General features: G+C 38.1%; 1 protein-coding gene across 1 annotated transcript in view; it reads right to left on the reverse strand.

The window, feature by feature from the left end:
• The window catches only part of LOC111167644 (contactin-associated protein-like 3), a 187695-nt gene that overhangs the window by 60923 nt on the left and 105733 nt on the right, over positions 1–21039 (reverse strand). The window contains exons 8-10 of the mRNA XM_089912900.1: positions 19783–20044; positions 14452–14598; positions 4285–4456 (exon numbers count right to left, since the gene is read on the reverse strand). Of these exons, the coding sequence (XP_089769026.1) occupies positions 4285–4456; positions 14452–14598; positions 19783–20044 (581 nt within the window). The remainder of the gene's footprint in view (positions 1–4284; positions 4457–14451; positions 14599–19782; positions 20045–21039) is intronic.

Here is a 21039-nt window from a genome sequence, read left to right on the forward strand (position 1 = left end):
AATGGAAGACAGTTTGGCAGTGTCTCACAAAACTAAACATCTTCTTACTAAATGATCCAGCAGTTGTACTCCTTGGTATTTACTCTGATGAGTTGAAAACTTACTTCCACACCAAAATCTGCACGTAAATGTTTACAGCAGCTTTGTTAATTGCCAAAACCTGGAAGTAACCAAGATGTCCTTCAGTAGGTGAATGGACAAACTTGTGGTACAGAATATTATTTAGCACTAAAAACAAATGAGCTGTCCAGCCACAAAGGACATGGAAGTATCTTAAATGCATATTACAAAGTGAAAGGCTACGTAGAGCATGATTCCAACTATATGACATCCTGGAAATGGCAAAACTATGAAGAGAGTAAAAAGATCAGTGATTTCCAGGCCAGGGGTTGGGGGAAGGGAGGGGGATTGAGTAGGTGAAGCATGGGAGATTTTTAGGGCTGTGAAACTATTCTGTACGATACTGTAATGGTGAAGACATAACATTATGCATTTGTAAAACCCCATAGAACTGTTTAACACAAAGAGTGAACTTGTAAACTATGGACTTTGGTTAATAAGAATGCATCAATATTGGTTCATCAATCATAATAAATGTACAACACTGATACAAGATGTTAATAATACAGAAACTGTGTGAGAGGAGACTGGGAAGAGAGGAGATAAAGGGGAGCTCTCTATACTTTCTGCAAACCTAAAACTGCTCTAAAAAATAAAGCATATTAATTTAAAATGTTCATTGTGAGGGACTTAATACAGGCAAGTATATAAAACTAAAATGTATTCAAATTCTCACCTTAGAGAAGGAAAATATGTGTGTATAGATTTATAAATTTATACATAATTTTATATAAATGTTATATTATTTTTCTATTACTGCCATAACAAACTACCACAAAGTGTATTAAGAAAAAGAGAGATTCACACCAATGATAGGATCTCTGCTTAGAAGACAGGACAGTATGAACATGTAGAGAAATACCCAGAGTGCAACATACAACCCTGTTTCATCCCAGTCGGCTCCCCAACAGCCACTTATCTGCAAATCAGAAAAGGTAAAACAAACATCGTTAAAAGGAAAGTAGGAAAAACAAAAGATGAAAGGGAGCATCTGGCTATTTTATGATATTTTTTTCTCCTCTAATACTGCACAAATTACACTCCCAGACACTGAAATTCCAGTAGATCTAACCAAAGAACTATTTTGGTTTTCTTTGGAAAAATATGGGAAAATTTCAACTGTCAGTAAGAACTGGAAATAGGCAAACTCACTTTTACTTTAAAAAGAAATAAAATGATATATAGTAGAGTTTTTGAAATTTTTCCTGGATATGCTTATTTTTAATTTCTGACAAATTTCAGAACAGTTTGTCAACCTTAAGATTGTGAATTTCAAAATCAGTTTGGGCCAGCTGGGATTCACATGTGGAATAAATGGTGCCTGACTTACTTATCTTTCTGGAGAGGTTTACTAGGTGAATGCATAGGATGGGGAATCCATACCTTGACAGTCAGCAAATTGCTATAACAGTCGAAGAACAGGACAGTCTATAGCAAACTCACAGAGTATTAGGAGTGGTGGTATTTCAGATCATGTTACCTAAGAATCCCATTGGACTGAAAGGGTGGCTTGGCCCGAGCAGGGCCCATCCCCTTTACCCCTCGCTTGAACAAAGTAGCTTCTTGCCCTTCTTTTTGACACGTTGGACCTCTCTAAAATCATACTAGAATAGATTCCATACTTTTCAACGCAGTGAAAATGACTGCTTTATGATAAAGAATATCATAGTTTACCTAGAAATGTTTTGGGATAAGATTTTTTTTTCATAAATAAGAACTTAAAGTTTGTGGTAATTAATTTTCTTCTAAATGTGTTATTTTCTATTAAAAAGAACCCCAAGATGTATGATGCACAATGTCACATGTAGCATCTAGAAGATTAATGTTGGGTCAAAGGCAGTGGAAGTGAGGAAAGTGACCCCATCAGCACCATCCATGGCTGGGGGTGCTCTAGACAGCAAACACCTGAGCCTAAAAGGAACCTGAAAAGAGCTATGTAGCCTTTGTTACATGACATGAAATCCTAATGTCCAAAACCCCAAGGGTGTAAGACATGATCCCTCCTCACTGCTATGCCCTCCCCACAGCCTTGTCCCAAAGGACTGCACTGCCTTCCCTATAAAGTGTCCTCTGAGCCACAGGAAGACAGAGTGTGATGCACAAGTCCTTATATGGCTCAGGAAAGTTTCCTAAGTACCCCTAGGATTTCAAACATCTTTTCAGCATTTGCAGTGTGAGGAATGCTGCTATGTATCATGAATTATTAATTCCTGTGCCCAATGGATAGAAGTTATAAAGCTAGCTGCATTTTAATAATAAATCTCAGATTCACTTGAGCACATTAGGACTTGCTCTGGGCGGGCAGACTGGTTGGTGGGCTGGGTGGATGGCTGCGTATAGTGCACAGCGCCCGAGGACAGCCCAGGTGTGAGTATCTGCTTTGCTGCACTTTTAAGTGAATCTATTTCATGGTGCATTGGACATGCAGTTAGTAGGTATGGACTAAAGGGTTGAGAAAAAATGAATATTTTTAGTATTAAGAAGAATGGAGAGTAAGGACATGTCTTTAGATGTTGAACCATAAAAAACTACAAGTAGTGACTATATAGGCCATCCAAAGTGCCAATAGCTATTTTTATAACCACTTACAAAGTTGCCATGAGCCTCAATTTTATGGAAGATAACTTAATACCACAGATGTCTCCATAGACTGGTACAGATACCTGAAAATCTTTTAAAAATGTGATGCGGAAATTTTTCTATTTTGGTCACACACACACACACACACACACAGATATGTTGGTTTTTTGTTTTAGTTTTGAAATAAAGACCTTTATGCACAAAGGGGCAACCTTTATGTGAGATAAATATTGTGATTACACACGTGCTGTGATGGAGTTCTCCAAGCACTAAAATAACTGTGAGCTTCCCGACTGAAGTGACAACCAGGCTACTGACAGTGAGCTGTGACTTCCCACCCTCCTGACCCACTAAAACCATTCCCGTGGGTGAGAGGATGTACTCTACCTCCAAGAGAGCATCTCTAACCCTCTCCCAATACCAAGATTCAGGATGCCAGAGCTGGCTGCAATTATAACTTGAAGATGATGTTATACTTTCTATGCCAAAAAAATTTTTATAATCTGAAAATTAGGGTTGAGAGTTTTGTCTAAATTCTTTAAATCATTTTTTTCCTCTACAAATGAATAGAATGTGAACATATGTCCATGGACATTTGCATTAAAGAACTCAAGTTCTTGTGAGTCAATATTTTACATACTGGGAATTTATGATCTTCTCATACACTGCTAGATTGCACTGTAACTTGTAGTTAATTGGACATGACAGGGAATTTCAATTAGTGTTAAATTTGGATTCGATTTACTCCACAAAGGACTCTGTGCAGTGTGAACTTTGGAAAGGTGCCCGTGTATGGATGTGTGAGGATGTCTGGAGTGCGTATATTTACTCAACACGAACTTAATGCACTCCTACTGCAGAGAAGTCAGACATACCAGTCACAGAAAAAAACTTGAATGTGTGATGGTTAAGCCATCCCTTTTAGCCAAAATTACTTAAAAGTCAGACATGACTAACAAATAACTTCAGTAAAGTTGCAATGCTTAGCAATTTTAATATGCTATTGTTTTAAAGTTTTGCCTTTCTTGTCTTCTTCAGTGAAGTGGTACCATGTTCAGTATGTGGTAACTGAATTCTCTCTATTCTTTACTGTGTTTCAAACATCACTAGAAATCCCCAAAGCTTCCACCTTTCTCAAAGAAAGAGTTACTTTTCATTTTTCCTGTAGAATAGGGAGTGTAAGGTGAATGCAGCTGACCACATAGAATTTTGATTTCCGGGTCCTCAATGATCTCTTTAGAATATTCTAATCTGTTTTGTGCAATGTTCGAATTTTTTAAAGTATATACTAATCAATAATTATAACAGCATCAATAGTATTCTGTGTGAATTAAGTAGCTTGGAGGCATACACAAGGAAAATTCATGAGAGTGTGTCTTCTAAGAAAATATCATTGGAAAGAAGCAATTATTTAGTTTGTCATTTTTGTAAATTGTATTTACATTGAGTAAATATAATTTTTCCCTATGGAATGGATATCAGTAATGGAGAAGGGGCAAGAATATGTTCTTTTCCAGCGGTTCATTTGTTTTTAATCTACTATCAAAAAGTTGAAAACAGGCATGCTGACATGAGATTGCCTACCTGTCTGTGAGGCCACAGGTGTCTATCTGGAGGTCACGGTAACTCCCCAGCGCCCCCTGCTGTATGGAGATGGGATCCACCGCTTTGTCACCAATGGAGATGAGCCTCAGGCAGCCCTGAAATCCATTCAGGGGACTTGCACATCCAGGGTCAGAGCTGTTGTCGGGACAGCCTGAATGAACATGGAGACACACACAGGAGAAAATAAACAGTTATGAAAAAATATCGTATGGTATTTCTCATATGCAAAAATTGCTACCTCCCCCCCGTTTGCAGACACCTGAAGATTAGACTTCCTACACCATTTGGGAAGGTCACATTACCCATGGATAGGATGGTGGAGAGCTGACAAGAACAAAATTTGTTGGTATTGGTAACGTGTAAAAATAATAACTAAAGCCAGGCTTATGGAGAGATGAGAGGAAGGGAAGATGTGAAATCTGACAAGTAGAATTACTGTACATTTAATTTAAGCAGTTTGATTTCTTTTTTGAAAGCATACTCAAGAAATCACTCCTTTTAGCATGATGTTAAACTAGATGAACTAAGGGCCTGTGATAGTAGAATCAGAAAAAAAGGTACAGGCACAATAGGACTTGCTAAATTTAAAATGCCTGAAAAATAATTTTAAATTGAGAATTGACCTGGACACCCTCCATTCATCTAAAAACTTAAATATCATCTGTATGTGCATGTGTGTGCAGGCACAGGCATATTTTAAAACACTTTTGATAATAACTGGTCTAAGAAATCTAATAGCAATTTGTATTTACCTTTCTTTTTTTAATTAGACACTTTAGTCAAATATCTTTCAACATTAACACACAGACAAATTAATATCTCACAATGATATGGCATTGCAAATAACAGAGAAAAATAAGCAACACAGAATATTCTATAAAAAAATGAATTTTGATTAATTTCAAAATTAAGAGTTAAATTTTACAAGTTCTGCTACAGCCATTAATTGGTTTGCTGTAACTCACCAACCACAATTCTTATAGAGTGGTTTTGTTTTATCCTCCTAGGTTTCCCAAGAGACAATGCTCTTATGATTATGAGCAAGCACATGGCTTTGAAATCAAAATCAAAACAAGATGGGGTCCAGAACCACCTTCTCCACATGGGGGCCAGCAGGGTTTTGAGTGCCCTCCTACCCTCCACTTAGTTGTCCCCTAAAGGAATCACAGGTTCTTAAATTTGCCTACGGCAAGATTGGCAATGTAGGAGAGGAAGGGGAAAGTTAGGGTAAGAGCATAATATGGGACACTTTACAACACACCTGGCTCACGATTTTCAAAGTCAGTATCAGAGGGAAGAGGTGGAATGGGAGACTTTTCTAGATTAAAATAAACTAAAAAGACGTAACTGTTTGCATTGCATGCAGCTTGATTGGATCTTGATTCAAATGTTTAAAACAACCATAAAAACATCGTGGGGACAATTGCGATGATTATAGATTTGGTATTAGATTATTTTAGGAAACTATTGTCAAGTTTGTTAAGAGCAAAAATGATACTATGTAGGAGAATATCCATATTTCAGGAGATGTATGTTGAAATATCTCAAGGTGTAGTGTCATGATGTATGTAGCTTATATTCAATGGTTCAGGGGAAAATGCAAATATAGAAAAATGTTAATTATTGAACCTTAGTGGTATGTGTATGGGTGTTCATTGTACTTTGCTTTCCACTCTTCTGTGTGCTTGAAACTTTTCATAATAAAAAGTGGTGGAGGGACTTAGGTGATCCTCAAAAAATTAAATAATTAAATGACTCCCCCACCACCACCATTTCCCACTCCTTTTTGGATTAAAGAAAACAATTTATAAAAAAAAAAAAAGGAAGTTAGGGTAGGAGGATGCTGTCATTGCGAAACGTTTCTGTAAAAGGCAACAATTTAGGGAAATCTGCTGTACAGAGCCCAGACTCCATTATTCCCCCCTATTCAAGACTGAGGTTCTCCCCAGGATCTGCCAGGCTGAAGGGAGCTGACTCTCATAAGGCTGTGCCCCTCCGCAGGGACAACAGTGCCCAAGAATACAATGGAGTGATGCAGTGTAGTGGCAGAGACCCATTTTCTCAACTGGGACCTCCCTGAAGGGCATCCCTGCTTCAGACTCCCCCTTGGCATATTCAGAGACTTCTGTTGCAACTGCACTGCAGTTCAACTTGTCCCTCTGCCCATCTCAGCTGCTCTTTCAAACTTCCAGGTGTTGTTCCCAAGAATTACCCCACTCAAACACCCACATGCAAATCTCCCATGCAGAGGCAGCTTCCTAGGGAACACAACCAACAGCCCTACATAGGACAAAAGGTAAAAGCATTTACTGAACTGAGTACTTCATTTTCATGTGCAAATATGAAAGAAGCACAACCTTTTTAATAATTAACGTTGTTTTAATTTCCAAAAATTGTCAAGTAAATTTTGTTTCACACGAAATTTACCTATTTTATTTATGCTTTGCTTTATAAAATTGTGTTTCATTTACATCATTTCCACAACTGTTTTAACTTTTAGATACAATGTCATAATTATTCATCTTTTTGCTTTGTATTTTCCAATAATTTAAATATTCAGGAATACTTATGTTAATATTTACAGCCTGGGGTTTGAGGTTATTTTATCAGATTCTTATTTTTAAAATCGAATGGAATAAGTAATTTTATAAAGTAAAGATTTTGCTCATTGTACTTATGTGTTTTTCATTCATCTCTCTTTGTACTTCTGTCTTGAAATCACTGGTGTACTTTCAAAGAGCAAAAACTGAAGATAGAGCCTCTTCTTGTTCCTCCATAATAGATGCTAGCTTTCTACCTAAGAATTTTCATAAAATACACACAGTTTACCTTTACGTTTCCTTCAGTGACTGAGGCTTTAATGTTTTGTATTTCTGACAAATAGAATTCAAAACAAGCCAAGGCCTGCATCAGGTTGAAACCATTAGAGGCACAATGAAACCTCATAAATTAACCTCAATGGGATTTTGACATTTCAAATTTAATGTTATGTCATAAAGAACTGTTTAACTCTACAGCCTTCCTTTACCATTTTCTTGTCTTATGTGAAAATACACACATTTAATTTGTAAGAAAATTACTGAAGGGTTGGATGTATCTGGAAAAACTTGATATATCTTTTTTTTTTAACATTTTTATTGGAGTATGATTGCTTTACAATGGTGTGTTAGTTTCTGCTGTATAACAAAGTGAATCAGCTATACATTTACAAATATCCCCATATCTCTTCCCTCTTGCGTCTCGCTCCCACCCTCCCTATCCCACCCCCCTAGGTGGACACAAAGCACTGAGCTGATCTCCCTGTGCTATGGGGCTGCTTCCCACTAGCTGTTTTACATTTGGTAGTGTATATATGTTCATGTCACTCTCTCACTTCATCCCAGCTTCCCCTTCCCACTCCCTGTGTCCTCAAGTCCATTCTCTATGTCTGTGTCTTTATTCCAGTACAGCCCCTAGGTTCATCAGAACCTTTTTTTTTTTTTTAGATTCCATAACTATGTGTTAGCATATGGCGTTTGTTTTTCTCTTTCTGACTTACTTCACTCTGTATGACAGACTCTAGGTCCATCCACCTCACTACAAATAACTCAATTTCATTTCTTTTTATGGCTAATATTCCACTGTATATATGTGCCACATCTTCTTTATCCATTCATCCGATGATGGGCACTTAGGTTGTTTCCATCTCCGGGCTATTGTAAATAGAGCTGCAATGAACATTTTGGTACATGACTCTTTTTGAATTATGGTTTTCTCAGGGTATACGTCCAGTAGTGGGATTGCTGGGTCATATGGTAGCTCTATTTTTAGTTTTTTAAGAAACCTCCATACTGTTCTCCATAGTGGCTGTATCAATTTACATTTCCACCAACAGTGCAAGAGGGTTCCCTTTTCTGCACACCCTCTCCAGCATTTATTGTTTGTAGATTTTTTGATGATGGCCATTCTGACTGGTGTGAGGTGATACCTCATTGTAGTTTTTTTTTTCTTTTTTTTTTTGTGATACGCGGGTCTCTCACTGTTGTGGTCTCTCCCATTGCAGAGCACAGGCTCCGGACACACAGGCTCAGTGGCCATGGCTCACGGGCCCAGCCGCTCTGCGGCATGTGGGATCTTCCCAGACCGGGGCACAAACCTGTGTCCCTTGCATCAGCAAGCGGACTCTCAACCACTGAGCCACCAGGGAAGCCCCTCATTGTAGTTTTGACTTGCATTTCTCTAATGATTAGTGATGTTGAGCATCCTTTCATGTGCTTCCTGGCCATCTGTATGTCTTCTTTGGAGAAATGTCTATTTAGGTCTTCTGCCCATTTTTGGATTGGGTTGTTTTTTTACTATTGAGCTGCATGAGCTGTTTATATATTTTGGAGATTAATCCTTTGTCCGTTGATTCATTTGCAAGTATTTTCTCCCATTCTGAGGGTTGTGTTTTCGTCTTGTTTATGTTTTCCTTTGCTGTGCAAAAGCTGTTAAGTTTCATTAGGTCCCATTTGTTTATTTTTGTTTTTATTTCCATTTCTCTAGGAGGTGGGTCAAAAAAGATCTTGCTGTGATTTATGTCATAGAGTGTTCTGCCTATGTTTTCCTCTAAGAGTTCGATAGTGTCTGGTCTTACATTTAGGTCTTTAATCCATTTTGAGTTTATCTTTGTGTATGGTGTTAGGGAGTGTTCCAATTTCATTCTTTTACATGTAGCTGTCCAGTTTTCCCAGCACCACTTATTGAAGGGGCTGTCTTTTCTTAATTAAGAAAATTCTTGCCTCTTTTATCAAAGATAAGGTGATCATATGTACATGGGTTTATCTCTGGGCTTTCTATCCTGTTCCATTGATCTATATTTCTGTTTCTGTGTCAGTACCATAGTCTCTTGATTACTGTAGCTTTGTAGTATAGTCTGAAGTCAAGGAGCCTGATTCCTCCTGCTCCATTTTTCTTTCTCAAGATTGCTTAGGCTATTCGGGGTCTTTTGTGTTTCCATACAAACTGTGAAATTTTTGTTCTAGTTCTGTGAAAAATGCCATTGGTAGTTTGATATGGATTGCACTGAATCTGTAGATTGCTTTGGGTAGTATAGTCATTTTCACAATATTGATTCTTCCAATCCAAGAACATGGTATACCGCTCCATCTGTTTGTATCATCTTTAATTTCTGTCACCGGTGTTTTATAGTTTTCTGCATACAGGTCTTTCACCTCCTTAGGTAGGTTTATTCCTAGTTATTTTATTCTTTCTGTTGCAGTGGTAAATGGGCGTGTTTCCTTAATTTCTCTTTCAGATTTTTCATCATTAGTGTGTAGGAATGCAAGAGATTTCTGCACCTTAATTTTGTATCCTGCTATTTTACCAAATTTATTGATTAGCTCTGGTTGTTTTCTGGTAGCATCTTTAGGATTCTCTATGTATAGTATCATGTCATCTGCAAACTGTGACAGATTTATTTCTTCTTTTCCAATTTGGATTCCTTTTATTGCTTTTTCTTCTCTCATTGCTGTGGCTAAAACTTCCAAAACTATGTTGAATAATAGTGGTGACAGTGGGCAACCTTGTCTTGTTCCTGATCTTAGTGGAAATGGAGAAACTTGGTATATCTTTATATCTTATAGGTGACTTCTACTTACCGCACTTAGTCACTAAGAATGTTAGGATAAAACATAGGAAACATTAAGTCAATATATAGTTTTGTGGAATCACTGTTATTCCTTTTCTGTTTTCTTCCTTTTCTCCATATCACCAGCTCAAACTCATCCAAAATACAATGTAGTATCTAACTACATCTGTTAGAAGAAAACAAAACCATATCCAGTTGTCACGGGGAAAGCTTTCTGAAAGCAAAACTTTAAAGAAGGAAAGTTTGAGCACTGAGTGCTCAATTCTCAGTTATGACATAAAGGTCAGGAAGTAGGGTATCACAGCCCAAGAGAAGCTCAGGGCAGGAGACACTCATTTGTCCATACAGATGGCTGCCCTGAAGCCCTGGTGGTAAAATGGCAGAGGACCATTCATCAATGACCTGATTTGGGATGGAGAGTGAAATGGACATTGAATAGTTATTGCTAAATTAATGAAAGATATCCATCATGACTGAGGGACTCAGAACTGTAAGTACCTCTGAGGATGACAGATAAATTGTCACTATGTCACTGCACCAGAATGGGTCCTCAGATGAGACTTCATTAGACTTGTCATAGGCTTGTTGGCCTGCTGATGTTCCACAGAAGGACACTCGAGGGATTTTGAACATAGCTTAATAGTCCCTGACTGTGCAGTTCAAGTATGCTATTGAGTAGTACAAAGATTCCATAAAAGGGTATTTATTAGGAGCTTAACTTTCCGCCACCCTTAATAGAAGGCACCAAAAATCTGTGTACAGTATACAATAGTGAAACTGCTGTCGAAAGACAAATTACAAAAAAAAGCACGGACTAAGAAAAGGCAGAAAAGGAAAATGAGATATCTAGATCACAGATCTCTCATGGGACGTTTAAGAAATGCTGCTATTAGTATACAGATGACCCTTCTCACGGTAAGAAAGCTGTGCTCTGAGGCTGCCAGGCCAAAATAGAGACTTCCAGGTAGCCACAGAGCCCTGGTTTATGCTTCTGTCCTGAAATAATCACTGAGATCATCTCCTCCATTTGCTAAAGTGTCCTGAAATTATACGGTCACCCTAACTAATAGCAAGCTGTACTAGTCTGCTTTTACAGTGAAGCATTGCAATGAAATCTGACTGATCATATAATGATAATTGGAAACTTGCAGTTGACTCTCCATCAGGAAAACCAGTAATGGGAAGGAAACCTGGTCAAGGAGTATTTCAGAACACGGGGTATTGTTTTCTGTGAAAAATCAGATATCATTAACTGGCTTTCACCTAGTTGACCCGGGAACACTGGCTTTATTAGTCCAAATATTGCTAGAAAGCATGGATTGGATGAAGTTCACTTCCATGTCAACATCACACATATTCCGGTACTGTCAGACACTAATCAAAAAGATAAGTAAACAGATACTGACATAAGCTACTCTTTGGATTGAATAATTACCCAGACATGGGAGTTTTCAGGGTAGAGCTTCCACTCAAGCTGTAGCTGACCTGTCCTACTTTACCCAGAACAGGGCTGGAACGTCCAATGAATTATGGAGACAAAGGGGCCCTGAGCAAGGGTTCTACATGTGCATAAAACTTGTGAATATAATAAATCTATTGAGAATCAGAACTCCATGCCTGTTGGTCCTAGACCTGCCTCTTCTGGTTTTCCTTGAGTAAAAATAGTATCCACCTTTTTATTTAACATTAGTAAATTAGTGTGTTTTGGTTTTGTTTGTTTGTTTTAGTTTGGCAAAGGCATTACTTGAATTTTTAAAATAGTATATATTCTTTGTCTAGGAAAAAAAGATGCTGCTGTGTCGATATAAAACGTACAGTTGACTAAGTTCGTTTGACTCAGTGGCTGAAACTGTTCTGTAGGAATCAACTGGATATTTATAGCCACGCGTATAGAGGTCACTCTAAATTTATACATTGGTTAGGAAGAAAGTGCTGTGACTGCAAGTTCTGTTTTTGCCACTCAGTGCCAACACAGAATTACATCAGAAAAATAGGAAAGTTGTAATAAAGAAAAGTCATTATACTGTCTCATGGAATGTTTAAACTTTGTAATTCCACTCATCTTAGGGACACTTTCTTCTTGGAAGCTATATTAACAAGACAGCCTGCACATCAGCACAATTTTATGAAAATACACAAGAAAGGCTCATTATACATTTTTCAACACATTTCCTCTAGAGCTCTAGGGTCCTTTCATAGATATTAGGGGAGCCAACGGCTGGGTCTATGTGCACAACCAATGTGACAACTGGGTTCTTGAGCATTCATTCATCTTAACCATTGGAGCGTGCCACTAAAACCATGATACTGACTGTTGTTTCACTAAATTGACTGTACTTGTTAGGAATGTCAGATAGCTTGTGCATGAGGAAAATTTAAAAATCACGGGCAAGATGGTTCTTAGCAGCTGTACCAATATTTATAGCATTTTTATAATAAAAAATGGGCACAATCAAAATGTCTATTAACATAAAATGGTGAAATAAGTGTGTAAAACATGGTATAATATGCATCAAAAAGCATACAGCCATGAAAATTGATTAGCTATTCATATCTACATGGCTGGACCTCAAAAACTAATGTAGAACAAAAAAAATGCAAGTCACACAAGAATATATGCAGGAATATCCTATTTATAAAGTTAAAAGCAAGGCAACACAAGACAATTTATTGTTTAAAGTTACCTACATACATGATAGATTACAAAGAAAAACAATACAAAGATTGGTTTAATAAAAGCAGGGTAATACTTAACTAGGGGAATGAAAGTCTGGAGGAGCAAGGGAAGATTCAAATGTGTTGTAGTGGTTAGTTTTGTAGATGTGGGGATGCACCCACATATACTCTTTTAGGAAACAATAGTAGTCTTCTTAAAATGTGTGCATATGATCTATTTCATAGTAATAACTGACTCATGTCACATCAGTATGTAAATATTTATGGGACGTACCTACTGTCATGTAGCTGTGCATTCCACATTCTGAGTATGTAGAATGTTCAACATGAAAGATGATTCGAAAAGTACTTTTTTTTTTACTTTTTAATACAAAATGTTAAAGGTATTTTATTTTGTGTCATTAAACACTAGAGCACAGATTGTTCTTTCTGTATCTTTTAGTGCTTCAAAATCTTTTAACTTTTAAATTATAGCTCTTGGATAAATTCTTTATTTAGTTTTGAAGGAATCTGTTTCTCTCCAGAGCTATAAAATCCATCAGAAATGTAAAGTTTGAAAAGAGTATCTGGGTCAGAAATGCACCACATTTAACAAGCAAGGAAATGCACCACATTTCTGATCTTTTAAAGCTGCTGGCATGTTTTCACCTTTCACAGTAAAGGTTGCTTTAGGGGACTTGAAAGATTAAACAACCTGATCCATGGTTGATGTGCTTGTTGTCAGTTCTCAAGGGAGAATTTTATACTTTCTTGTTGGGCTATCAAGCTATCTCCACCATGATTCCAAACTTATTTTAGAAAAAGACAAGTATAAAGTGCAAAACAGCAATAACGTCAGAGAGGACTTCAAGCCAAGATTAAAAAATAAATCTTACAGGTGACAGTTCTAAGCTTCCAGCGGCTCAGGATTTTTCACTCGAATGCCCCAGGGATGGAGATTTATTACCTTCAGAAGTTCCCCCTCCCTGGTGGAAAAGATCCTGGATGGACTCAGGCAAAGTCCACTAAGCAAGCAAACACCCATACACTACAGTCCCGGGGAGACGGCCTGGTGCTGTCTTGGTAAAATCCATCACTAAGCAATGAGTGACATATTAATAGCCATTAAATTAATTTCTTCCTCTGTTGTATATAATGATGCCCTTTGTACAGGCAGTGGGGAATAGAATGTTTCTCAAATTTAAAGTGCAACCACCTGGGGATCTTGGTGAAATGCACATTCTGGTCAGGAAGTCAGGGACAGTGCATCTGCATTTCTAAGAGGCTTCCAGGTAATGCAGATGCTGCTGGTTCATGGACCACACATTGAGTAGCCAGGCTCCAGGCAGAAGAGAAGCCAACAGACAGAAGAAGAACACTCACATGAAGCAATAAACTTGGCACATAAAATCTGAAGGAAAGGTTACAAGGGTCACTTGGCATTAAGAAAATTCCCTATGGCAAGGTATTAAGGGTGAGAGAGAGAGCAATGACCTGCAATATTGTCTGCACATAGAATCACCCAGAGAGCATCAAGAAACCTGTTGTCCAGGGACCAATTAAATCAGGATTTCTGGGGATGCAGCCAAGCATCAGAATTTTGAAGCTTTCTGGGTGATTGCAATGTGCAGCCATAGTTGAAAACAAGTGCTGAATTTAAAACCAATCTTATTACGTGCACTTTTAAACAAAGCCAACTAGTAGACTTGCATTTTAGACCATAATTTATCATCTTTGTCCACTCAGCATTCCCAATGACTACAACTGAAAGAGAAAAATCATTCTTCGGTAATAATTTTCATTTAACAACATGGGTTAGAAGGCAGGAGCTAGAAAGATAATGATGGTTTGATTGCCAGTGTAGCTCAGTTGCTTTCACTTACCCCCCAAATAATAGGTGTCGCCTGAATCAATCTGCCCACGCAGGAAATGAGCCATGGAGGCTGCCTCACCGTCCACCATCACACTCAGGTGACTCCCTTTTGCAGATAAGGACACAGAATGCCACTGCCCATCATTCAATCCAGCACCTGGAAGTCAACAAAATGGGTTAGAAGAGATTCCTATAAACCCTACAGATGCCTCTAAACAGAGCAAGTACTTGAAAACAATATACCTACCTTGGACCACCTGCCACAGACCACCAAGAACTCACCTGAACCTCACCCAGGTCATTTAGCTGGCTGGGCAATGGAGAATGCACCACGGAAGACACAAAGAGACAGAGAGAGGTGTAGGGTAGATGTGGGCTTGGCTAGGGGGCTCTAAGTAGGCAATTGGGTGATGTGGTATGCTGGTCACTCTAATCTAGAGGAAAGTGCTACCCATGTCAATAGGAAGAGGGGGTTGTTGAATAAATTTTGTAATTGCAGAGGGTCCTTGCATCCTATCCACCACAGTCATGGACTGGCCTGTCTGGTACTTGTTTATGTAATAACAAAAATTATTATGTTCAGTTAGGAATATTACAGCCTATATGCACACTGCCAGGGGTGTTTTTCACTTTCTCATCACTCAATTTAGTCAGAAATGTGCAAATAGAAAAGAAAAGAAAGAAATCAGAAGGAAAGGGGTAAAGAGGAAACAAGAGTGGATCGCGCAAACATTCTGCCTTGGAAAGTGCAGCATTGGTTTCTTCAAGTCTTAGGGCCTTAATTGAATAAAATTTCCATGAGTGACCCTGAACAATCATGAAATGATAAAATATTTCCAATTACATGGCATCGGACGTACTTCAGTCTCATCTAGTCCATCTAGTTTGAGATGTTGAGAAGTACAGGTATTTTCAAAAATATAAGTTATAAAAATAAAAACTTTTTCTTACTTTCGTATATTGTCATTATCTATAATAATCTGGGTAGACTATTTAGAAAAAGATATACTGGCAGTCTTTAAAAATAATAATTTAAGTATTAATAAAACATGAAAATTCATAGAATATAAAGTTATAAAAGCATTACATTAAAGTATGTGTGTGTGGGTACAAATTCAAGCATTATATAAACATGGAAAAGAGTGGCAAGAAATATTCTTAAATATTAACCTTCATTTTTGGATGAGGGAATTGTGTTTTTCATTTTATGTCATTTTTACATTTTCTATTCTTTTTCCAAATTTGATACAGTATATCAAGCTATTATTACATTATTATTTTAAAAAAAAAAGATTATCAGTCCTTTAAAAGCAGCACTGTCTCTTGAATCCGTGAGAAAAATATCTATATTTTCTTCAAGTGGTGGAGTTGAGAATGGCCAATTAGTTGAATTGTTGACGAGCTACCAACTGTGCATGACTCTCCTACAGACTTACCTGCTGCGTCTTCTATTGAATGAAAAACCTATGCTGTGTCATGCAGATAAATCCATAAGCAGTACTTGTCCCAGTACACTCACCCAGACAATTTGTGTTAGTTTCTACTAGGTTATTTTGTGGACACCAACAACCACCAAGTTTCAATGAGTAACAACTAGGGTTTGTTTCTTGCTCTGGCCCTAGGCCAGCTGGGTCTCTGGCCTCTGTGTTCCAGGCGTTTATTCATGCAGGACCAAGGCTAATGCACAGCCCCCATCCCTGTCTCACGACTTAGAGAAAACGGCACTTGGGAGAATCTTGCTATGGCATTGGCAGCTTCTACTCAGATGTGGCCCAGGCCCCCTCTGCTCACATGTCATTGGCTAAAACAAGTCACTTGGCCAAGGGCAAGGGATTCTTCCCCTTCACAGGAAGTCACTGCAACTCCCACAGCAGTCCCAAGAGATGCATGTTTCAATTAAGGGGGAAGGGGGGAGGGGAATAATTGGAATCTTTAGAAATTATGTTGGTCAACAGGGAAGGGGGTCATAAAGAAATACTTTCGCTCACTGAAAAACAACAGTGGGATGACTGCTTGAATTTTTGATGCCATGTGTGAGCATGCTAGTCAGCTGGCATGACTCTAATCTGAGCATCTTCGGGAATGTCCCAATATATTTAACTAATATATTTTACGAATGATAAAGGTACAGACTGTTTACAACTCTGTAAGTTTAGAAGTCAACCTGTGAGAATTAGAAGTTATGTTAGAGTCCAATGGAGATGTTAGCCACCCCCCCGCCCCCCGCCAAATATGGTGGTATTCCTGGGAGAAAGTTAACCAGTCCTATCTAATTTAATATCATATTTTGGTATATATAGCCCAATTGACCATGTGAATCCATGTCTCTCAAATGCTCTTCAAACCAGCTTTTTTTTTCCTGCTTGATCTCTCACTAATGACTTTGACGTGGACTCAAGATCCACCTGAATGGGAAATGTTTCTAACATGACACAGAAGGTCAAAGATCCTGTTGTGAAAACAGCTATAACTTAGTTTTTCTCAGAAACATTAGTTATGTTACTTCCCAACACTTTCTCACTTTCAGGGAGGGGACAGTTTTAAAGTCACTAGTTACTTCTACCACATGCACATGTACACACAATAAAAATGTTAGACGCTTGCTTTTTGTTTTATATTTGTGAAGCCAGAAACATTTTCAAAAACTCAACATTGGTTCATGAAAGATCATGAGAAAAGCCGAGAACTAGAATATGGAGGATTTAGGTTAGACACTTAAAACATATATTATGAAATTGAAATAAAGTTTTGAAAGAAGTTCTGTAATCCTAGAGCTAAAGAGAATGAACAACAATAAAAATCTCTAAATGTTCCTTCCAGTCTTATCATTTGGTGTTTCTCTTAAAGGTTACATAGTATACCTGTCAGTATGATAACTATGTCCACTTAAAATCTGTCATTAAAACCCAGTATTTAGTTTGATTTTGAGAACTATTTCCTCTCTCTCTTTCTTTCTCTCCCCCTTTCTCACCTTCTCGCCCCTCCTTTGTCCTCTCTCCCTCTCTACCTATCTAGCATACGGAGTTATTTCATGGGAGAACTTGCAGAAAGCCCTCAGAATATCTCCTTCAATTTGTAATAGATGCCATTCGCCTATATAATACAAGACTGTTCTTAGAAAAAGTGGTCATTCTAATTTAAAAATAAAATGCAGGCATTTATATTCATTTTCTCCATCTATCCATTATAATTCTCATCCTTTGTTTTTCTTTAGTGTGGTTTCAACTCGGCTCACTTCTGATGAAAGGACAGCCTGTTTCCCAGGCAACACTATTGTCAAAGGTTGGATGGAGACCAGAGAGTAGATTTTGTATTTTTGATTTGTGCTACTATGAAGATGATGCTAATTCTATTACACTCCTCCAGCCCCTCGAAAGGCTTCAATCTGGGGGGATGCCGTGGCTGTGGGACTAGTGTTGAAATATTAATAACCAGAAGTTGTTAATAAACAGTGCTGTGCTAAGAGTTTATATATGTTATATCCCTGGATTCTCACCATAACTCATATTAGTGTCATTTTAAAGATGAGGACACTGAGGCTTCAGGAGAAGAAGTGGGCTATATATCAAAGGGGCAGAGGCAGACTTAGAAACATGCATGGGATGGGAATGAGACAATTTGGCAAAGGGTGGAATTGTGTCTTTTCTTACATAAAGGGAACTCCATCGGTGAATACGCACACTCATTTTCTCCCTCTTCCTCTGTTGCTCCCACTTTTCCTCTATTTCCACGACCCTTCCCCACCTGGGCTCAGCCATATGAACACACATGCACCAGATTATCCACTCTTGGTACATTTCTCAATCTCTTCAGAACTATCTTGAGGTAACTATTGGGAAAAATTATCTAAAACCTGGAAATACGTTCAAAGATGTCTTTTCAATGTCATTTAATGAAATTTAAGTTTCAATCTGATACATGGGTTGGGTACTTGATACAAGATTTAAAGTGGAAAAACACTGCAGCCTGTTTTATTTTTCAACTATTTCAAATGTATAAAAGATTCCCCTTTATGTGCTACGTAAGCAAGCAGCAAGCATCATGAGAAATTTCTCTTTGGTTTGCTTCTGAAAAATAGCACATTACACTGTAAAACCTTAAAAATTGGTGCAATAAAATATTTATGTGTCAGTGCCAGCTTACAAAAAATTCAATAACTAATATATATGTGTGTTGGGAGAAAGGGTGGTGTGTATCCATGTGAAACAACACTAAATAGCTATCTCTTTTAGCTCATATTACATGTAAATTATAAATCTACACAAACCAAGATTAGGCAATTTACTGAACCTGAGTTGACACTATCAACTCAGTTCATTTGCATGCTGACCATCACATATTTTTTATTTATAAAAAGAAGGGAAAATTTAATTTTCATTCCCAGCTTTTTAGTCCAAAACTGATTACCATAGGTCAGGCAAGATACTCCTTTCACATTCAACATTCAGGGAATGACATGTCATGGTCCTGCTTGGGTTTAAATTTTATCACTTTTAAATGCAAAGCAGTCCCCAAAGTTCAAAAATAACATGATTTAGAAGTGAGTCTAGAAATAAACAGGTTCTTCTCAGAAAACTACAGAACATTCACCCAGTAAGAAGAAGCCTTATCAAAAACAAGTAGGTACAAAGGAAGCAGCGGCTCTGATGTAAGAGGGAAAAATAACTTACATTATTTTGAAAATCAATGTGTATATAGGTTTAAAAGGCAGTTCAAAGAAATCTATTTTCTCAAGACTACTTGGGATTAGGCTAATGTCTTCTAGTATTTCAAGTTTACTGCTAGTTACTGACTACAAACTTATAATTTTTTTTCTTTTTTTAATTTTCTTTTTTTATTGAAGTATAGTTGATTTACAATGTTGTGTTAGTTTCAGGTGTAAAGTGATTCAGCCATATATAAATACATATATTCATTTTCAGTTTCTTGTCCCTTACAGGTTATTACAAAATATTGAGTATAGTTCCCTGTGCTATACTGTAGGTCCTTGTTGGTTATCCATTTTATATATAGCAGTGCATATCTGTTAATCCCAAACTCCTAATTTATCCCTCCCTCTCCTCCCCCTTTGTTAACCATAAGTTGATAATCATTTATTTTTAAACTTTTTGATAATTATGCTTTGATGTAGGTAAACTTCTGTCACACTGACTGACACACCAACAGCCTGGAGTTACCTATTTCAAAGGAAAAAAGAATCTAGTTCCCTCTAGTAGGATTATGAATATCTCATGGATTCAGTCATTCATTTACTTTAGAGATCACCAATCTTAGGTTTACATGTAAGAAGGTACAGTCATGTCAAATACCTATACATAATCACAGAGAAGATGTTTATTACCTGCTGTGACGTCCCTTACTGGATGTCCAGGCTGGGAGAGACTCAGCTTGAGTTTTCCATCATTAAGAACAAGGATGAAAGCTCCTGACCTGTGTTGAAACTGACTGGTCAGCAACAGCCCTGCTCTGTTCCACGTTCGAAATTGGAAGATGGCAGACACTCTGTCCTCTCCGGAGGTGCCTGGCAAAGCCAAATAACTCCTGGAGCTCAGGAAAGTCATGGGGACAGTTTGCGGGTGCGAGCAGGAGAAGGACACATTTCCCTGTGAATACAGTGAAAGAGGCTTTAGGAAGACACAGGACGGATGTTTCCATTTCATTGACAACAGATTTTCCAAAATTTACAGAATTTCTTATCAATGATCCAGCAATCTAGGCCTTTAAAAATTAGGCTTCCCCATGAAACTTAAATCCAGATTTACCTTATAGGTCCCTTTAAGCACTGTTCAGCTGGGCAAACCTATTTCTGAGTCTCTTAGAAATTGTCCATCTTCTCCATTTCTCAGCATCTGCAAAGGAATCCCAAGCCACATCTCTCCCAGGCCTAATGCTGGGTGTGGGATACAAGAGTAGGAGAGACAGTTTTCTTCCCTTGAGGTACTAGATGTTTTTATCCAATGTGAAGGCTAGCACCAAGCATAACATACACCAAGAACTTTCTTGTACTTGCCTTGGTTATGTAAATGAGATTATAAGTGTGTCACTCAGGTAACAGATACATCTTACTCTAGGTAGGAGACGCGCTTTCGTGCGTCTGAAGAAAAGGATATGGCCAGGCTGGTCCTGCCATAGGCAGGCTAGTTTTGTCTCCAAAGCTCTCACAAACCAAGTCACCGAGGGCGATCAGTCAGCCTAAGATCTGACCTGCCTAGCAGGTTGTTTTTATTTTTTATATAATTCTGTTTTTAAAGACACTTTTAATCCCTAGGATACTTCCATTGCTCCAGGAACAAACTATTTTTTTTTTTTTTTGTGGTACGCGGGCCTCTCACTGTCGTGGCCTCTCCTGTCGCGGAGCACAGTTTCCGGACTCTCAGGCTCAGCGGCCATGGCTCACGGGCCTAGCCGCTCCGCGGCATGTGGGATCTTCCCGGACCAGGGCTCAAACCCGTGTCCCCTGCACTGGCAGGCGGATTCTTAACCACTGCGCCACCAGGGAAGCCCCCCAAACTATTTTTAATTATAGTGTCTGGATGGGAAGGACTTAATGTAACTCCAACTAAGCTCTCTACAAAAATTTTCCCTGGGATTAAAAACA

This window comes from Delphinapterus leucas, chromosome 6, assembly GCF_059928025.1.
Source record: "Delphinapterus leucas isolate spDelLeu-1000000601 "Yukka" chromosome 6, BTC_Dleu_Yukka2, whole genome shotgun sequence".
Classification (NCBI taxonomy): Eukaryota; Metazoa; Chordata; class Mammalia; order Artiodactyla; family Monodontidae; genus Delphinapterus; species Delphinapterus leucas.